This window comes from Sander vitreus, chromosome 20 (assembly GCF_031162955.1).
Source record: "Sander vitreus isolate 19-12246 chromosome 20, sanVit1, whole genome shotgun sequence".
NCBI classification, from domain to species: Eukaryota; Metazoa; Chordata; class Actinopteri; order Perciformes; family Percidae; genus Sander; species Sander vitreus.
Genome location: NC_135874.1, coordinates 5,439,723 through 5,461,223, shown reverse-complemented (window position 1 = coordinate 5,461,223; position 21,501 = coordinate 5,439,723). Strand labels below are relative to the sequence as shown.

The 21,501-nt window shown below is 41.7% G+C and overlaps 2 protein-coding genes across 7 annotated transcripts in view; one reads left to right on the top strand and one right to left on the bottom strand.

The window, feature by feature from the left end:
* The window catches only part of capn3a (calpain 3a, (p94)), a 24,605-nt gene extending 24,384 nt beyond the window's left edge, over positions 1 to 221 (top strand). For all 5 annotated transcript variants that reach the window (XM_078277477.1, XM_078277476.1, XM_078277474.1 and 2 more), the window contains one exon: positions 1 to 221. This exon is cut by the window's left edge and continues 702 nt beyond it. The gene's annotated coding sequence lies outside the window, so the exon portion shown is untranslated.
* A 137-nt stretch (positions 222 to 358) lies between these two features.
* Positions 359 to 21,056, bottom strand: znf106a (zinc finger protein 106a). Of its 2 annotated transcripts, XM_078277469.1 has the most exons (22): positions 20,968 to 21,056; positions 18,791 to 18,873; positions 18,292 to 18,353; positions 16,453 to 16,647; positions 13,285 to 15,195; positions 12,721 to 13,183; positions 12,257 to 12,326; positions 11,855 to 12,009; positions 11,306 to 11,366; positions 10,749 to 11,057; positions 9,483 to 10,293; positions 8,887 to 8,936; positions 7,744 to 7,889; positions 7,496 to 7,630; positions 6,899 to 7,015; positions 5,811 to 6,002; positions 5,263 to 5,325; positions 4,987 to 5,106; positions 4,787 to 4,858; positions 4,193 to 4,264; positions 2,634 to 2,780; positions 359 to 2,009 (listed from the first exon to the last, which is right to left on the bottom strand). In XM_078277469.1, the coding sequence occupies exons 2-22, from the start codon at positions 18,842 to 18,844 to the stop codon at positions 1,956 to 1,958; spliced, it is 5,259 nt and encodes a 1,752-aa protein (XP_078133595.1). In that variant the 5' UTR covers positions 18,845 to 18,873; positions 20,968 to 21,056; the 3' UTR covers positions 359 to 1,955. The 2 variants fall into 2 exon arrangements, with proteins under 2 accessions (XP_078133595.1, XP_078133596.1); XM_078277470.1 differs by lacking the exons at positions 359 to 2,009; positions 2,634 to 2,780; positions 4,193 to 4,264 and having other exon boundaries at positions 5,791 to 6,002.
* Positions 21,057 to 21,501: the final 445 nt, after the last annotated feature.

Below are 21,501 nucleotides of genomic sequence, written 5' to 3'. Positions count from 1 at the left end.
AGCTCTTCATGTGGATGGATGAGATTCAAGAACAAAACTGTGGAGCTGACGAGTTTTTAACACGGACGTTCGAGGTTAAGATATATGGATTTGAAAGAATATGGCTAATTGGTTGGACTGGAGCTTTTTTGTGAATTTTTCTTTTCCTATTAAGGCTTTGGTCAAATGAGTGTACTGCATTTTAACCATTTTAACCAAATAAATAAAGAAATAAATGTGTAGTTATTGGTTCGACTGCGACTGTTACGAGTAAAACTGTGATGATGAAAACTGGTATTTTGGATGTTTAAAAAGATATTTGTCCACTTTGAGATTCATTTTAAATCAAAAGCACCATAAAGAAGAAGACATAGAAAAGGGGTTTTTACCATTTTTTTATTATTATTATTATTAATAATAACAATGTCTTAGATTGCACTTTCTTAAAAAATATCTCTTCACAACTTTGATAACTGAAAAACTTGAAGAAACTCAGGAATGCCAGGTAAGAGAAGTGAAGTGCACGCTTTTCTCAGATATAAACAACGAGCAGAATGAGCAGAGTTTGGAAGATGGCAGCTGTGGACTCCTCAACAGAGAGAGGACACAACCAAGAGAGCTGGAACCACACCAAAGTCTGACAAAGAGAGCGTCGGCTGGGCTTTCACACTGGTTAAAATTGGTTGAAAATGCCTTTTAAAAAAAGTGGCTGCGTGTTACCAACTCGCCTGTTTTAGGGGATGAGGTATGGCATGGGAGATGAGTCCTAATTCTTCCCTTCAAGCTCCTCCATCGAAACACCTCCTCCAAACATCCTTCACCTCCACACTTCTTTAGAAAAACTATCTTTACTGTGGGAAAAACAGCGTTGTCGCCTTCTGCTCCATGCTCCAAATAAAAAAAACTACAATTTCCCAAAAAAAACATTGGGAGGAAATTGTGTCATAAAAAAACAATACAGCACACTCAGTCATGGAAAACAGGGTTCACCAAACAAGGCTGAACCACTTTGTTGACATTTAGGAAGAATTAAAAACCACACCGATAAACGCGTGTAGGACGACGCGCACATGCACACGCGCACACATACACACACTATCACCTTGTCTTGGCTCTGTTATCACTGCAAATGGAAATTCTCAAATGGCAACTGCACCAAAGTCCCTCGACGCCGCAATATCACTGAGCAACAACAAAAAGAATGGAACAAAACAAAAGGAAGATGCGTGTTAAAAAAATTTTTTTTCTGAAAACAAAAAAAAACAACTAAAATAAATAAAAATTTGAGTCACTTCAAGGAAACTCTGTTCGAAACAAGTAATCACACACCGGCCCGGGAGACTGAAAACTTCATCACTCATTGTCATAGAGTGAATATTAGCAACTCAAAAAAAGAAAAGTAAAAAAGAACTACAGGTTGCTCAACATGACACATCATAACTGCACTACAACAAAAACATCTCTCAGCCCATGCCATATGGTGGCCAACCAACCTGGAAGACGATTAATCGGTAAAAAAAAAAAGCGTTAACAAATCCCTCTGATACCGGCAACACTGAAGTTTCTTCAATCAACAAAATTCCTGTTTCTTTGTCTTACTTTGGTCAGTGAGTAGAGGAACTGCAGTGGTCAGACAGAAAGAGAGAGAGAGAGAGAGAGAGAGAGAGAGAGAGAGAGAGAGAGAGAGAGAGGTGTGTTTTTGTAGAACGTAAAAAAAAAAAAAAAACAACGGCACAACCAACCCTCCTTTCACGATTGTATTATGGTTGGATTCCAACACCAAACAAAAAGTATGGAGTCGTCAGACGCCACTCGTCAGGAGCGCTGCTAGGTTAAGTGGGTCCCAACATCATCCCCCCCCCCCCCAATATGGGAGGTTTACAGGGAGGAGGAGGAGGAGGAGGAGGAGGGGGGGTAAAGATAGCAGGGAAGGGAGGGAGGGCTCAGGGAGAAAACAATGTTCCCACCAGCAGCCCTTAAGGCTCCAGCTCAGTCTCCTCAGCATGTTTTTGCATGTGCAACAGCATGCCCTGCAACACACAGAGAGACATCCTCTAAATCAAGCTCGAAAACCTATACCTGGCCTATATTTATTTGTTCATTTATTTTGAACTTCTGAATGAATTCATATCTTTGATACTAAAAACATATCAATGGGTATTTTGGGTAAAATAATATATAATAATAATAATAATAATAATAATAATAATATGCAAGAAATTATAATGTAAAATTGATATGAATATATGAGAAATACATTTAAAAAAGTATTTTGTAAAATATTTGGAAGTTTGATAATTCAGTAACAATGTTTTAGGGAGAAGGGGAGGGATCCCACTCCTTTTTGGACATAAAAAAGAAGGAAAAAACGTTTTGTTTTCTTATGACATATCTATGTTTGCATACATATCTATGTTATCTATATTTTTTATTTTCTGTATGACCTGATTTTCTATTTTCTTTTACATGTTTGAAATACATTTCAAAGAAATAAAATAGGGACTGCAGAGGAAAATTAGCCTGTATGACTAAATCTGGCACATTTACATGTTGGACTCTGTACTCATGTTGATTAATGTGCGTTGTCCCTTTTAAATAAAAAAAAGAGATGTACTCCTCTACGTACTAAAAAGACAATGTCATTCATTTTATACCTGCTTGGAGCTGTTGCGTCCACAGATAAACTCTTCACAGTTTTTCCAGCGGCATTTCAGCGTCTGGGAGTTGGCACCGGTGTGGTCGTTGATCAGGTGCTGCTGCAGATGCTCCATCATCCCGAACACCAGTGAACAGCCGTGCCACTGTCAACACAAGACACCGTTCATCAGTGACAACCAGGGAACCCACCCAGGGGGTCTGCGGATCGGAGAGGCTCAACAGGATCAGCTCTCCTTCCCTGCTGCTTGGTTTACAACGCAGTGCAGTTATTAGGCAAGACTGTACAAGAGGTAACAACGGGTCCCAAGTAGACAGTGCTTCATTTTAGAGGGTCTCGAGCGTGAAAGGTTGGGAACCAGCGCACTGCAGGAATGCCTACACTGACACACCAGGGTTTTTTCCCCTACCATTATAGGTGTTTGGTGTTTTAAGCCCCCAACGTCGTCTTTCAGGCAGCGCTGCCTGGAAGGCACTAGGATTAGGCAATGGTTAGGTGCCTTGAAGTCGGCGTTGGGGGCTTAAAACACCATCGAGCACCATTATAAGTCTTAGGTGCAGCACCCGAGTCGTGTTTGTCAGTACCTAAGCTGAATGAATGTAAAATGCGGCAAAAAAAACTTTGAAAAAGATCCAAAAACTTGATTGTAGTTAGACTTCTTTAGCAAGTTTTGTCTTTAAGCTTTTTAAGAGTTATTTATGTATTATCTGCTCTAGCTTTTCCAAAGTTTTAGACACAGGTATGGTGATAATAATGGTCCAAAATTATGTGGAATTGCATATTTGTTTTTATTGAAAAACATCACATTTTCTTGAGGAAAGACCCTTAAACCCCTCCACCAAATCTGCGCACCTAAGTCTTCGATGAACCCAGGGAAAACATTATCATCAACATCAGTCCACATTAAAACTTGTTTAATACCGTTATAAACACGAGACGGCTGCTGGTGCTCCCTTGCTTTTTATTATTAGTATTATTTTAAGATACTTGTGCATCACTGGACAAACAAAGACGTACTTCATGTCAACATTTTCCATGACTGTGATAATGGAGTTTGGTGGCAGCAGAAATGTTTTAAAATCTAAACACAGGGTTTGATGTTAAGTCCCTCAGAAAGAGGCACATGTCATCTGAATTATCTTGATTTCTACTATTATAGTAGCCTAAATACACCAAAATGAAATCCAGCTACATGGCGTCTTACATCTTTCATTAATCTCTCATGATTAGGGCTGCAACTAACGATTATTTTCATTGTCCATCAAATATTTTCCTGATTAATTTAAAGTTAAGTTAGTTGTTTGGTCTCTAAAATGGTCAGAAATATGGTGAAAAATATGGATCAGTGTTTCCCAAAGCCCAAGATGATGTCCTGAAATGTCTTGTTTTGTCCAACAACAACTGATATTCAGTTTCAGAAGAAACTAGAAAAATTAAGAAGCTGAAGAAGAGTTGACGTTTCATTTTATAGTTGACAACTAATCGATTAATCTTTGCAGATCTACTCTTGATCCCCAAATGTCCCCTCTGGGCTCTGCTCCCCGTCCCTCGTCTTACCCAGCAGCGGTAGTTCTGCATCAGGTTCAGCTTGACGGCCTGCACGCTGCCGTCGTAACAGCCGGTGTAGATCTGAAACACAAAATGAACACAAATAGTTGAGATCAGATCGTGAAGCTTATGTCTTCTAAAACTTGTATACATGTATCACAGGTTAAAAAAATATATCAGCTGGTTCTAATTTTCTTTTCTTTTTTTAAAGATTACTTTTTTGGGGCATTTCTGCCTTCAATGGATAGGACAGCTGAGGGGGGTGGGGGGGAGACATGCAGGAAACCGTCACAGGTCGGACTGGAACCCTGGACCTTCTGCGTCAAAGAATAAACCTCTACACACGTGCGCCCGCTCTACCAACTGAGCTAACCCGGCCAATCAGCTGGTTATAATTTAATTTAAACGCATTTTAATGCAAAAACAGGTGACAGATCATAACTGTAAACATTCTCCTCATGTCTGAGAGCCAATCAGATGAGTTTATTCCCTAATGGGCTACGGTTAGGCTTGATGATGTCTAATAGGTGCTACTAAGGCATTTCCTTGTATAATTTCACAGTTTTCCAAGCATATAGCTCCAAGAAAAAGCAGGTCTCTCACCATGTTCTTGTGGATAGCCATGCACATCACCATGTCCTTGTGTCCAGCATAGACCTGCAGCTGGTCGTGAGACTGTGGAGACAAGAACAGGTTGAAATCCTTTCAGATTTTCATGAAAACGTGATGACAAGGCGTTCACACCCACATGTAAATGAGCAAATTGCTCAGTAGGTAAAGACGTATTGTTTAGGGATTCAGACCTGTAGATCGTAGACGCGGACCAGTTTGTCCAGACAGGCGGTCACCATCACCTTCCCCAGGACGGACACCACGGTGACAGCATGACTGTGACCCTTATAGACCCGCACCAGTGCTCCTGTCTGTACAAGTGGCACAGAAAACAAAATGTGATGTACGTACAGTACATTAAAAAGGTTCTCAAACATTGTTAATTGTAATTCAACTGCTTCTCCTCAGTTTTGATAAAATTGCCACATCAAATCCTTATGTATTAAGAGATAAACAGGATGACTCACGTGGATGTTGTGTGCGTAGACACATTGATCACTGGATCCACTAAATACCAGGTCATTGACCACCTGAGAGGGAGAAACAATGAGGAATTAAATCCTCAGCTCCCATACATTTTAAAATAGGGCTGCACAATTTATCGAAAATATGTGTCAAACCATTCTGAACGAAGTATTGTGGTGCTGCAGATCCGTCTCATCCTACAAACCCTATCCTACAGACTAAAGAAAACATCTTTGTTACAGATCCGCGCAAAAATCACACTATAATCATTTTTTATATTAATATTGTTCAATGAAAATAACAAAAAATGATTATTCCCTCCAATATCGTGAATCATCAAGATAATCGCAATGAGATATTTTCCTCATATCGTGCAGCCCTATTTTAAAACACAAGATAGTCGAGACTTGACATAGGAACAGATTTACAATTATTTTCACTGATAATACAAAGATTTTCACATAATGTTGGCATCGCTGATAGAATTATGAGTTATAAGTCGTTTACCTTCCTGTTTTTCAAATGCTTACATGGACATGAGTTTTGATACCTTCATGCAGAGCACAGTTTTGATGTGTCCGTCCAGTGTGCGCAGCAGCAGGCCGTTCTTGGCGTCCCTCACGCTGATGGTGCTGTCGTAGGAGCCGACCAGCAGGATCCTCCGGGCTCCCTCCTGCGACGAGGCCAGACAGCTCACGGCTCGCGGCCCGTGGCACTCAAACACATCCATCTGCTTGTTTGTCTACGCAAAATAATTGCAAAATAGAAATGAAAGCGTCTTAATAGAGGTCGTCCCTTGTTTCCGCCTTTCCTTTCCAAAGCTAGCTGACACGGGTAAATACATTTTCTGACACAATGCATTTAAAATTAGTTTTCTTTCCCACTTGTGGCAAAGAGGTAAATGTGTCAAATTGACATTTCAAGACAGCTTATGACTTGACTCATACAACGTACTGCAGCAAACGGTTGCTGCTCTCCACCTGGACAACTGATGGTTCTTGGGAAGGCTTTTATTATTGATTTAACGACAGATTATTTTTTCAATGAATCGAGTAATCGCTGGGTCTTAAAATGTCAAGAGATAGTGAAAGAAATGCCCAAAGTGACATCATAAAACAGTTCAAAACCAAAAGGTATTTAGTTTATGACCACATAAGAAAAGGAAAGCCGCAAATCCTCACATTTTAGAAGCTGTAGTCATGAATTGTCTGGCATTTATACTTGAAAAAATAGTAATAGTCGTTGCAGCCCTAGTTCATATCCAAAATACTGAAAGGAAAAGGTTGAAAGGTGAGTTGAGCTATTTCTGTCCCCTGAACATTTTCTATTTCAGTTTCTCTAATTTATCACTTGTTGTAGGTGGAAAAGTCAATAACTATAACATTTTTTATTCTGAATGATACTGTATGTCACAGGTTTAAAGGCTAACTGCTACAAGTACTTGGAACTTAGTCAAGAGATTTGTATTAGTTATTTAAAAAAAAAAAAAAGGCACATCAATAAAGAACACATCAACAACTTGAGGAAAGAAGATGAATACATTTCCAAATAGTGTGTTTATCATCAGCAACTCCTCTGGGAGCCTGGAATAACGGCCTTACATTTGCAGTAATATAATGGGTACACTGAATTTCTCACCTTGAGGTTAAAGGTCACCACTGTGCCGTTTGCCAGACCAGCAAACAAAATCTTCCATCGACTGTGCAGGCAGAGGACTCGGTCTGACAGAGAGAACTGCTGCTCCAGTTCTCGCGTCTGTAGACGTCAAACAACATCAAGTGAACTGACTACACTTGTGCTATGAAGCACTGAATTGCAACAGTCTAAGAAAAGGATACGATTTAAGGTGAACACATAACAAAATATGGTCCCAATTATACATATAAAAGTAGAGTGAAGAATAACACCTCATGACACTCTTCTTCTATTTCCAATGGTGTACACTAAAAAGAAACGTGCTTCATAAATATGGCTACACAATTCACGGTCAATAAAAAGAGCCCAAATCAACAACAAAAATGACACAATAAAGACAAATGTGAGTAACAATAAAAGAAATGTTCAGGAAATAAAAAATAAAAAAAACTGTCCCGTTAATAATCAACGCATTACTCAAAAAATCCTATAATGTGCATCTGACCAGATCAAACAGAGGAGGACTAATTCATTCATTGAGATAATGGATAATCAAATATTACTGTGATTAAACGCTAAAAAGAAGATATGTGTTTTTACCTTGAGACTGTAGCAGCAGATGGTCTGGTCACTGGAACCAGAATAAAGGCGATGATGCAGGCTGGGAGCCGCCGACACCAACAGGCTGCTCACTTTGGAGCTGTGACCCTCAAACACACCGACACATTTATGACTCTGCAACAAGAACAACAAAAGATACGAGTTGGTTCCGTTGTTGCATTTGCAGAAAATAGGAAATAACACAGTTGTGGGTCCAACAAAAGGCCCGACATCCTGGCGACACCCACCACCAGGTCGAAGGCTTTGACAGTCCGGTCTCCGGAGCACGTGTACAGCAGCCCGTTGTAGATCTGCATGGCGTTCACCGCCTCCTGGTGGCCCTCGAACACACCCTCAGTGGGCAAATCATCCTCACCGTGGTCAGAGAACGCATCTGGGAAACACACAAAAAAACATACAGGAGCACAAAGATAAAGAGCATTTTGTAAAAATGTATATTACTTAAAATGCTTTCATTTCACTTTGACTTTCACTCACAAAATACTTCTTATTATATTTATAGCTTAAATGAAAATAACAAATTCATAGGATCATAGAGTTGACGAATACAAATAAACTCTCTCCAGGTTGTAATATATATAATATATAACAGAAAGAAATCAATTTACAAAACCGAAATATAATATTATGTCACGTTGGTCATCAAAGCATATCACACATCAGCAAATGTCCTCTAAAACATGTCCTACCAAGAATGTTCCAAGTGTAGTTTCTTATGTTTTTCTCTGGATGGACATTTAAATGATGCCTCAGGTTAAATATACACATTCTTAGAAAGTTGGGTCCATTCATCACTGCACTTATTATGCTCATACTGCGTCACTGAAAGTCAACTAACAGCTCTATGAATATCTTTCCCTTAAATAGTAATTTGGGCACTCAGAGAGTCTATTTTAACCTAGTCAAGATGGATGACACTTGTAATTCTGGCTGCTTAGAAGATGGTATGATTTTATGTTTGGTTATGTATTCAAACATCAAGACTACCAGCGGGTGGTGTGTTACCATCACTGCAAAATAAGGAAAAGCAAACTTATTTACTAATTTAAAAAAAATACTATTACTCGGTTTATAATAAACCTGGTCACTGTGTTGAGGTGAGAAATCCGTGTTTGAACTTCTCTCTACAGCTCTCTTATTTTTAAATTCTTGACAGAATTCTTTATGTCACTTTTACTGTGATCAAACAAGAGCAACACTATTAATGTCTTCCAGGAGAGAATGTTGTCACTTTCCATATATTTACACAATATTGCATCTCCCCCCTCTCTACGACGGCTGGTTTTTCACTCCGCATGTCGTATGAACTCGTGCTGCTGGAGCACAACCCGACCCCTATGACATGAACAACTCTCCAGACGTAAACATACCTGATGAGGTCTTCGTTATCGTAGGCAACGTGACGGGAAACGGAATGTCACTGTGGGGCGAAAAGGTGGAAATGATGAGTGATTTTATCTTAGTTTAGTCTGTGAAGAAAATGATCTGTGATTAGACTTCAAACAAAAGATCATAACTGGTCTTTGGGAACAGCACAAGACAAATAAAAGCAGTGAGGTTCTGGCAGGACACTCTTGAAAAAGGGATTTTTAATCTCAAGGAGTCTTTTCCTGGTTAAATAAAAGGTAAAATAAATGTTGAAAAAGATATCTTTTTTTGCAACTGTTTGTCACTTTTATTGACATTTTCACTCCCACTTTAATATAATTTTAAATGTAAAACTGGTACAACAAACATTGACAAAACAATGTCAACTAAAGGTCCACTTATTTGCTTGTTCTGAAGCTTTTGAGCACATCCCACAGTCCTCATCAGCAGATGGTTTGCTTAGTGGCCATGGAAGTGCAGATGTTCAGACTTTCCACCTTGTGATAAAGTTGAAAGCTCCAGAACAAGCAAGTAAGTGGACCTTGAGTTGAGATTGTTTTGTCAGCGGCTGTTTCCAAAAGTCAAGAATGGGTCTTACCTCTCAGAGGATCGACACACATCCATGTCACTGGTGGAGGTGACCTCGTTGCAGGCCAGGCTCTGCGGCTCGGGTCTGGAAGAGTCTGGGAGCTGGGCTGGAGGGAAAGCTGGAACCAGGGCGGCCATGTGGGGCTGCTGACCGGCTGTGACCTCCATGCTTTCTTCTGAATCCAAGCTCAGCGGAAGTTCGGCACGGGCTACCTTGGGAAGCTCCACCATGTGTTTGGGGGATTTGGGGTCTTCTTTCTGAAGTTTGATGGTCGGAAACAGCCGTCTGGAGGCTTCCTCAACGCCCTCCATGTTCATGTCGCCGTCTCTATCTTCTGAAGGGAGAGTGGAGGTGCTGACCTGGGAGCTTCTCCTGCGTGGTCGAAGCCACCTCGGCCTCAAGGCCTCTCCATCTATCTCGGTGTCACTGCTCTCGGGCTGCTCCGTCCCCTGGGCCTTCTTCAACACCTTCCTCTTCTTCAGCTTCCTTACACGCTTTCCGCTCCTCAGTTCAGATGGAGAGGCAGGCAGATTGAGGATGGAGGGGGGCTCAAAGGACTGTGTGGCTGCACAGTCAATAACACTCCCCTCCTCGGAGCCCCTCCTGCTGGCCAAGACAAGCTTTATGGGAGTTTTGGAGTCAGGAAAAGAGGTAAGAGAGTTTTGAGTTGCCTGTATGGACTCTTCCATTGTCTCAACCAGTCCTGACAAGCTCTCCTTGCAGTCTGCAGGCTCAGCAAAGTTGTCCCAATTGTGTTCTGTGTTAGTTTGGTACAGCTCCGGCTTTCTTTCAGAAGATGGCTGGAAATGAAGGGTGGGGTCTGCAAGAGTTTCAGATGCACATTGATCAGTACACTGCAAAAGTAAATGACATGAACAGAAACTAAGAGGACTTTTTTTTTTTTTTTTAGCATTTTCTCCATTGTTCCTTGAGTTGACACACTTATCTAAATGTAAAGAATCTGGCAGGTAAATCTCATGTTTGTCTATTGCTATGTGTAATACATTTAAATTTTGGAACTAGGTAGTCTTGGCAGAGGTATATGTTTTTAAGGGTAAAGCCCCACAGGATTATGTGGTTGTCTTTAAACAAAGTATATAAAATACATTTTTAAAAAATCAGCAACATATCTTTGGGGTCTAACTTTCTCATAAAACAATATTTTAGAGTCAGCAATGTTTACATCCATGTTTTCTAGATAACAGTCTTCTTTTTTACTAGTTTTTTTTACCAGCACATTGCTACGTTTCTTGAAATATAACGTTATGACGTTACCTGGCGGAGAGGCTGCAGCAGGAGCGACAGGCAGCTCGGGAGTCGTGCTGTGAGCACAGTGGGTTATATTGTCCACAGGGTCCAGCTCTGAGCTGACATGGACAGGAGACAGAGGCTCCTGTTTGATAACTAAAGGCATAAAGGGAAGGCTGTAGGAGGGAGGGGAGGCACGCTCGGCAGGAGGACCAGGACTGGGGGGGGCAGCAGAGTCAGAGGAGAGCAGAATGGAGGAGGGCATGTGTGGCTCAGCGTCTACTGAATCCATCTTTTCTTCTTTCAGTTTGACCTGAGGTGCTTCCTCCAAACTACCTGTATAAAACAAATAGCACAAGAAAACAGTTTATTTCAGTATTTCAAGAGCTTAAAATGTGATGTACTATGTGTGTGCTATGTCAACTCCAATGATAACTATTTGTGTTATGGTCAAATACTTCTAATATGCTGTGGTTTCTATAGTTTGTTATAGTAGTAGTAACCTCTAATGTAGTCAATGGCAGGAAAGTCACCATTTATTAAAACATTTTCATGCGTTTCATACTAAGACATGTCCTCCTTACCTTGCATTCCTTTCAGTAACTCGATGCGCTTGTTTCTCAGTGTGCTCATCTCTCCAGTCATCTAAGTCAGAAATCATACAATGCTTGTTAGTAGGTAATATATAGTATAATATCTTAATTACGGACTTAGGAACATGACGAAACTTGCACTAAAATTAAGAAAATAAAAGTAAGAAAAATAAGGGCCAGTGACTATACATGATATTTACCAAATACTACCACTACCATACTTTCATCCAGTCTTACCCACACACCCTACTAAAAGGTTACATATGTCATCATGGTTCTCTGAGAAAAGAGGCTCTCTCCACCCAGCTACAATGTACACACAGGTACCATTAAAGACTCAGCAAACTGTGGACATCTGCTTCAAATGTACTGGCCCCAAAAACTAGGCAACTCTCCAGGAGAGAAACAGCCTCTCTGTCTTACACTCACAAACACGAGTGTATATAAACACATACACAGCAACCAGCTCTCAAATCAAAATGAAAAGTGAAAAGTGCTTTTATGACATCCACAACTCAAAAGATGGCGACTTCTTTTCACCTGCTGTTTAACCACCATGAGACGCTGCACCTCTATGTAGGCGGCCTCCAGCGCAGCCCGGGCCTGGATCAGGCTGGTGTCCACAGTCTGCAGGGAGCGACTCAGCTCGTCCTCCCGCAGAGACACAGCCAGCAGCTGGTCGATCTGTAAACGCTCTGCACAGAGGTGCCAAAAGTATACTTGTGAACCATTGGTAGCTTTGCACAACCTAAAGTTTCACGTCGTCTTGGTTATCTTAAAATGGATTTAGATTGAAGCTGTGAAATCATTCCACCAGGGTCATTAAGTTACATTAGCAGAGATAATATACTACAGAGAAAACCATACATTTTACTCTCAAAAAGTGAAACAATACAGTACATACGTGACCTCATTAATGCAACAGAACTCGTAGACACTAACCTTTTTTGGATTTGACTTTCCTTCTTTTGTTATTGTGTTTCAAGGAAGACGTCTCTGCACTTGGAACGTCCTACAAAAGGAGAAACAATTGACATAGTCTTTTTTATTGCATGCATTACTCCTCCTTTCAAAACCTTGCACATACATTACCCACAATGCAACTCCACCACTGACAGTTTGGTAGGATATTTAGATGTTATGCTCGTGACGGCTAATGTGGCCTCGAGCCTCTTGCCTCAAGCAGAGATGAGGAGCGGGCTACAGAGGTCTCACCTCTTCCTAACTCCACAGCACCAGATTTGTTTTCATTTTCAAACTTGTAGTATTTATCAGACTTTACGCTCCCTCAATATACAACTTTTTTTTTTTTTTTACACGTGCAGTAGTACTCCCCAAGACCTTTAAACAGACATTAATGTGTAAAATCGGTGGAGTTCCCCTTTAACGCCGTTTCCTTCACTCACCCCAGCAGCTCTTCGTCTTTTTCCTGTTCCCTGGCTGTCGTACAGCTCTGTCCCCGAACTGCTGTCGCCGAGCACTGAATCAGACCGCTGGAGGGCCTTCACTGTCGCAGACGTTAGCTTGTCTGGCTGCTTCTGTGCTAGAGCCTCAAACTGGCCGAGCATCTGCTCCACCTCTTGCTGACGTTGATTGTCTTTGTTCCCTTGAGCGAATATGGGATTGGGAGAAACGGAGGATCCCTGCTGCTCTGAGCTTTGGGCTTCTCTTTGTGCCGTCTCCTTTGACATGAGGGATGTAAACAGGGAGTGAGAGGATGCAGGGGCGATGCTGCTCTCGGATAAGGAGCGCTTTCGGGAGGCAGAGTTGTCCATCATAGACTCCCACTGGAAACCCTCTAGCAGGGGAATGTCCTCTTCCTCCTGGCTCTGGTCCTCCTGCTCTATCGGCACCATTTCTATCCCAAACCTAGAGGACAGACAGGACATAACATGAGCTTGAAGTAGCTGAAATCAAAAACAACATAAAAAGAAATGCATCAAACTCGAAATGTAAGATCAAACATTCACCTCGGCATGCCTTTGCCTTTGTCTTGCTTCTTCCTGACCTCCTGATACACCTGTTCCCAGTTCACATTGCGTCGAGACCCGGAGGAGCTGATGAGCTGCCGCACAGTTGGTTTGAGCCCCGAGTCCTTTTCTGTGTCACTTCGCCGCGACTCGCTCAGGTTTCGCACCCGTCTGGCAATGTTCAGGTTGGGCTCATGGCCACCTGTTTTACTCTTGGTGCTGATGTGTTTGGTCAGGTCACGTTTCAAGACGGGAGGCAGGTCAAGTTTGGACAGACTCGATGTGTTTGACCCTGAGCCCGTCTGAGCTTCACCACTTCTGGAGGTGTCACTCTCTGAGCTCTGCCCGGCTTCAACAGCCTGCATGGCTTCACCTGGGGCCGCTGGGCATGTTTCCTTCTCCACTCGCCTCCTGTTCTCCTCGTCTTCCCGGCAGGAGGCTGCAGGCTCGGAGCTCTCCGTGGTAGAAGTGCTGACTTGCAATGATTGGAGAAACTGGCTGCTGTCTGAAGATTGCAATGCAGGCTTTTCCAGCCTGGCTGAGTCAGGCAGATTTGTTTTAGCTGCATTCTGCCTGTTTTCTTTGTTCATGCCAATCTGACTCTGTACATGATCCCTCTGCTGCTCCTCCACGATGTGCAGGGTCATTTCCATCCTGTTGTTTCTAGAGCTATCCAAAGAGCCCCTCTTTTCTAACACAATCTGTCTGGCTTTCTTGAATGTTTCTGGGAGCTGCCGTTCTTGCAATGACAGAAGGGGCCCAACAGGTGGAGCCTGGGAACTGAATCCACTCGGTTTTGCGGTTGATTTTGATTGTGCGTGCGCTTCACTTGAGGCCATGCTGTGTTGAGCTCCACCGTTGAGACCAGGAAGTGAGGACATCTTCCAATCTTTATGTAGCAATGGCTTAACTGCCTTCTGAATTGAGGGACCAGATGCGGCGTTCTGGGGGGTGTCTGTCTGAGCACTGCTGCTTCTACTGCCGCTGCTACTCCTTTCTCTTGTTTTGGTTTTGGGGTTCATTTTATGCCTCCCTTTCTCTTCCATACTTTGTCCACTTGAAGTCAACTGCCCCGGTTTCTGTTCAGGTCGGGACTGTCTGTTAAAAGCACTGGTTTCCTGCGCCTTATCCTGTTTCTGGGGTTTGGGGACTTTGGGGTACTTCTCTGATGAGTTTGGGTTGGTATCCTTGTGGGGTAAGGATTCAAAACCCTTTGTGACAGGATAGGGCGACCAGCGGCAGGCTTTGTCCAGCTTTGGATTGCTACCAAAGGTCTTAGAGCTCTTACTGCTGCTGTGGTCAGGTTCTGCTGTCTGCCCCTCCCCATTCTGAAGCCCATCACAGTGCTGACCTCCCAGGCCATTGCCTGTATTTTGAAACTGGTTAAGAGCCTGGCCAAAAAAACAGGGTGGAGGGGGATACAGAGGAACAGGCCCTAAAAGGCTCAGGGGCCGGCTCTTTTGATGGTTCTGGGCAATGTTGTTTCGACCATAGACCCCGTTACTACTGCCTCCATTGCTGAGCCAAGGCAGTCGACTTCGTTGATTGCCAGAAAATGCACCATGATCCCACTGCTTGTTGCCCAAACCTTCCTGGCTATGGAAGCTTCCACCACCAAACTCCCCAGATCCAAACTTCTGAAGATTGGGAGGCTCCTGAGCATGCCAGGTGGCACTCTTTCCCTGTTTACTGTGCTGCCAGGGTTGTGCGTCTGCATTGGCATTATATTGGTTGCTCCTGTACCAAGTTCTGTGGTGAGTGGATCCACCAAAACCCTGCGATTGATGCTTTAAGGCATACTGCAGCCGGTAGTGCTCCTTAGCTTCTTTTAACCTCTGATTCATCTCCTCCTTTTTCCTTCGAGCCTCTTCTTCTTTTGCCAGCTTTGCAGCAGCGGCCTCCTTTTCTTTTCTACAGACAAAAGACAGATATCAAAATATATATATATATATATATATATATATATATATATATATATAACGAATTAATTAATTTTCTACTTGTTTGCAGGCCCACGACTTTATTGTTTCTATTAACTCTCACTGTGCTCAACAGCCAGCTGTTTTTCATTAATGATTGGACAGATGTGTATATACCGTAAAAGGTGATATAACATGTATAAATCATTTTGTTCACAGCTTGTTACTGCTGGCCCCAAGTGACTAAAAAATGAGTTAAGGCAGGTTAAAAGCTCCTTTGCTGCAAGCATTGCAGCAAAGGAGCCTTGCAGCAACTGCATTTTCAGATACATTCAGACAGCTTGCAGCAACTGCATTTCAGATAAACTGGAAATTGTTTAACAAGACTTAAAAACTGGCCTACTGTTGCCAGGTGTCAAGGATTAGTTCACAGTGTGACCTACAGCACTGACCGCAGAGGGAAAAGATCTGGCACATGACCGGTTGACAGCTGAATGCTTTTGCCTTCAACAGTCCTGACACATAACCCACTTTCTCAACTGCTCCAGACATTTTGCTAATTTTCCCAGTAGGACAGTGAGGTCAACTTAGTGCGTCAAGCCAAAAATGGCATATTTGTAGTCTTGTGTTTGGTGTTGGAGTGAAGGTTTTTTGGTAGTGTTTTGCCAAACTTGTGTCTGAACTTTGTGTGTGCAGTCATGCTTTTATTTTAGGCTGCAGTCCTGACATACGACTCCAGCAGCAGCTCCACGTCAAGCCGCAGTTAAATCAGGCCTGTGAGCACCACTGAGCTAAAATGTGCCTATACATGGAGTATGTACACACATACGACAAACTCGCGAGCTATCACTTACATTTACGGTTAAATCATAACAACATTATAACAAACATAGATCAGTGTTCCTATTGTAATGGAAATATTTCCAGCTGCTGAGTTTTACAAACTGCAACATTTCTTATGGGTGCTGGACTTCTGATTACATGCCATGTTGACAAATATGAAATATGTTTTGTTCTACAAAAAAAAACTGTAATTTCTCATACTGGCAATACAAACAATTTAACAGTTTATTATAAGCATTAAAAAGAAAATGTATTTGACAAAATGCATGTTTCATTGATAAATAAGCATTAGACAACTTTTTTTTTGGTCCAAAAAACTACTTTTTGTAAATACTACTACATTTTTTTTAAAGCACCATTACTGACTATTATTCTCCCAGCTGCAATGATAGCATGACTGTCTTACCTGATCTGTTCTTTTCTCTTCTCGATCAGGTCCACCAACGCCTGGTCGAAGTAGTCCTCTTCACGGTCGTTCCCAGCATACTTTTGTTCTGCGGCCTCCACATTCTGCTTGTGCGTTGGACTGGAAATGTGGCTGGCATAATCGGTCAGGCTCACCACCGTTACCTTGCACACTCTGCACTCGTGTCCGCAGTCCCTGGGGAGGGAAGGCGAGAGCGGGCGATCAATCGTTCCTTCAGGCATTGTCCTGATCTAGTCTGATTTGTTTTTATGTGCCTGCAGAGCCTGCAACGACGTACTCCGGCTCTACTTTCTGTTACTTAAAGTCAAAATAAAATCAGGAGAGGAGAATACTCAACAATCCTTAAAAGATTACTTGTCCGAATTCTCTATCTGTCACAGATCAGGAGGTAGCTAACTTGTAATTTTCTCGTTAAAACAAAAAAGTTAAAATCTTTTTCGTCCTGATCTTGTTTTTCTTCTTTCTTCTTCAGGAGGCCATGGGTGGCAGGGCGAGGGCAGGAGGAGCAGCCAGGCTGGATCCAGGCAGCATGCTAATCTAGCTGTTTATGTCCAGCCACCACAAGCAGCCATGCAGCACAGCACTGGGTCGCGTGGAGGGGAGAGAGGCACAGTGCCCTCAGCCTAGTGCTCTTTCATGATGGTGTCCGCTGCACTCTGAGACTCTACACAAGGCAATGTCTGTATTTCACCTCCCACTCCTCTCTGAGAGCATGGACCCACCCCCCTTTCAGGCCAACACGTGTTATTAGAACAGGCCTGAGCATCCTGCTGACCAATCCCAAGCAAAGCCTGCGTAACTGGAGCCTTGTGCAGCTGCTCATAGCCGCCACTTCAAAACCTCTCCCAAGTATGTCATCCTGTAATTCTGATCCGGGGCAGTGACTTTGCTGGCTCCTTCTCGATTTCTTTGTCAAATCTGTGTCATGGCATGCTGCCATTTTCATCAGTAAGATAGGGTTACTTTTATTTATTTGACACGTTATTTCTCAGCTGCAGTGGTGGGAGAAATGCAACCTAAATTAGTAATGATGAATTCCTAAGCATGGACCTCACATATAGAGCTGTATCAAGCTGTAGTTAAAGCTTCAGCCACCCCATTCCTCGACAGACAGAAATCTAAATCACCATGCACTCTTGCAAAACTATAACTTTTCTTTTATAATTCCTTGCACATGCTGCATACTGTTTCTTTTCTCCAAATGTACCTTACCATCACATTTGTAAAGATGCCATCTTTGCATATCTTGGCACACTGTTTCCCACTGTTTCAATGTTTTGAAATCCCAGTTACTTAGCAACAACTCAGGTCCTTAATTAGTATTTGGTCCACTCCAGATACTTCGCTCTCAGCGACAGGCCACATACTTTTTACTAATCTACATGGGAGTCACAAGATAGCCAGTTGCCTTCTATCGCTCATGCCTGTTGTTCCGGGAGAGATTGTGTCTAAATATATTTGCCACGGTTGAGACAGCTGCCCATATATCCACTTGCCCGATAACTGTGATGAACACGTGCCTTTGTGCCCACGCGCCTCATGACCCAAATACATTTGGACAAAACTCTTGAAACAAATGCAGACCTTCTGCATTGACACTACTAATTCATTTAAAAAGTGTGTATTGAATAAAATCATAGTCCAAATTATGATAGTAAAATATGTCCTAGATCTTGTTCTAAATATTATTTGAGAAACAAAACATTTCTATTTAACTAATTTCTGCAAAAAGAAATCTGTGTGTCAGAGTCATGATATATAATTACATAATATCTGTGCATTTTGTTTATTGTTGGAGAAACTGAACCAACAACTCACCGGCCTTTGAGCTTCTCCAGCTCCCGATGGTGGAGCATACTTCTCATGTGCTCATCCATCTCCTGCAGATAGACATGAAATAGCAAGCCTTGTTTAGTTAAGCGGTAAATAACACGTTATTGTGTAATGTAGCGCAGCGCATTTGGTGATTTTTAATTTTTCTGATATAATTGTCCTTCATCTTAAGATAAACAAACCATTAAAACACCCAATTGAAGTGAAAAAAAGAAGTGTCACACAAATGAAAACAGGGCTGTCTGTATTACATGATTATCTTTAGACAGCAATTGACGAGTGCAAAGGGTATCTATAAATATGTATAATAAACCTACATAAAAGTACATATACAAAGCCCAACAAAATTATTATACAATATTGCTGAATTGAATATTGGTCAACCCCTTAGTATTCATTTTGTCAGATGTAACTCCAGTGTTAATGTAGCCTGAGCTCCTGAATGGCTCAAATCCTACAGTACTCAAGCTTGAGGGGGAATTACCTGCTTGGAGGCGTGGACTGTTTCACAGAGGATGCACTTTCTGTCTCTCGCCATCTTGAACACAGGTGGGAATCAGCCCATTACTGTCATTAGAGAGAATGTAACAAAGGAAAAAGGACCCGTCAATCACAGCTTACAAAAGGACAAAGCAACAATGTTCTGTAAAACCATTCTGAATTATAAATATAATATAGATGGTGTGGTGACTGTGGTTCAATCTTAGTTGGATATTGTGATTATCAAAAATAATTCTGAGCTCTCAGCAATTCAGACTCATCAAACCAACACAGTGGAGGAGGGAGCTCAAAGCTCATCATTTCTCTCAAGAACCACACCTAACTATTCAACAACATGCCTCTGTACCACAGTCAGAATGTCAGCAGAGTTCAACCTGGACCCTGGTCTAATTCCAGTCTGCTGATAGAGCAACTCTGTGGCCAGGAGGCAGCACCAGAGCTATGTCTGGACTTGTTGAACGTTCACAAACAGGGTGGGAAACTAACACCACCCATGGGTCAAAGGCTAGAGAAGACACCCCTGTGGCTTAAAAAACGACGATGCAAGGATGTACATGCAGCAAAGTTATTGGTTCAAAATTAAGTAAAATCAATTAATGAAGAGAAAAGAAAGATGCACATTGAAAGTCCAGTAATTGAATTAGCCTATTTATTTATACAGTGTTTTGGCCACATATACCTTCTTCAAGCAACAATCTCATTGGCAGTTAGAGGACATAATGCCATTTAATTGTACTTTTTCTCACTCAAATGTGTCTGGTAGCAAAGACAAATGCAATACTAGAACAAGCTGGCACTCTAACCTTCCTACAGCCAACATTTGACAAGGCTCTGATGGGGGTATTGATTAGCTATTGACAGAAAAAGGAGGTGCAACACTTGGCCTGTTAGAAAAATGATCATTTCCTAAATGCTATTACAAGAGCCTTCATTGGGTAGAAAAACACAAATCTCAGGAATCATGTACATAATTGTGTACAATGATTAAGCCTGGTTTTTGGGTCTCTTTGACCTAAAGAAAGCTAACCTGACCAAAACATGATGCTTCTTTTTCAACATGGGGCTTTCTTCTTATAATTCAAGGAAGTGCTTTGTTTTCGGCTGTCTATGCACAGCTCTCTTACCTTTACCATATCGGGTGATTAATCAGTCAAACAGCAGCTGTTTAATATAGAATGTCTAATAAAGACCATGAGTGAGGTCTGGAGATTCCATCATCCTGTATGACATTATGACATGTCTCACAATACCTCCATCACCATTTATCTTCACTCCCAAAGCACCACAGGGCAGCTATTTATAATATCAGTATGACCTATGGGTCATATTCCCTCTCAGCCACTCAATCTCTAGGGGGGGAGCAAGCAAGGACAGTGAAAGACACCAAATTACTCTGATATTAACGACTGATGCACCTGTTGTATAACTGTTTGAAAACAGACAGGGGACACAGATTGGGGACAGTTTGATTCGTGTTGGGATTAATTCACCATGCACATACTGAAAAGGGCAAGTTGTCTTTTAAGTTAGACAGAGAGTTGAGAAATCTCCACAAAATAAGAGAGAAACGAAAAGCACAACGCACTTTAACAACAGAGGTAAGTGTTAAACTAGCTAGCTTGCTAACAGCTGGCTAACTTGGTGCAGGACTTTATCATCACAAGTCGCATTAGCTACATCTGGAGTTTCGATAACAATTACATCTGACGTTATAATGCAAGCAAAGTTAACGTTAGTCCGTTACAACAACTCTAACTTTACAGTTGCATAACAGTTAAAAAAACGACCTTATAACTAACTTGGTCGGCTAGCAAAAAATCATTGTTTGTTGTTAGCCTAGCTGTAGTTAACAGTTCTAAGAGTGCATATATTCGTGTCTCCATAATAATTAGATTGAAAGGCAAACAAGAAGATCAGCAGACCAACGAACTATGACTTCTAACAAAATTAACTTGAACTGTAAAGTAAGAGTAAGACCTACAGTTAACGTTAGCCAGTAGGTTAGCAAGCTAACAACAGCATGCTAGCCAGCGACACAAACGTTACACCACTTAATGTAACGTTAGTCAATGATTTACTACATTATAAAAGCGTGAGGGAATACAGCTAAGACATACAGTTGTTATACATTGTAAATACTGAGACATGACTGTTGACTACCTTTATAATATCCAAATGTGTGTGGGGCTACTGCATGTTCTCATCCACCGCTGAAGCTAACAACAACATCCTCCTCCTCGCCCCCCCCCCCCCCCCCCAGAACTACGGCAAGCTAGAGGCGTTCAAGGACATCGCTGTTCATGAAAACTAAAAGGTTTATTCGGGTTTTATATTTCTTACACAAGTAACGCAGGGCAGTAGAGAATTGTAATTTTGGAGCAGTTTTTGATGACAATCCTCATTTATATGCCCTTGAAAAAAAGACTTAAGCCAACATTTAACGTTACTGTACTGAAGTACAATACTGCAGTTTAAAAAATACTTTTACAAGTCAAAGTACTGCATTCAAACTTTTACTCAAGAAAAGCACAAAAGTATGAGCATCAAAATATACCAAAAGTAAAATTACTCAATATGTGGCATGGCCCATTTCAGATAGTTAATGTTTATAATGTAATTATAATTATTGATGCATTAATGTGTACTTCACTTTAAGTTTGCAGCTGGTAAAGGTGGGTTGTAAGTTGTAAAAAA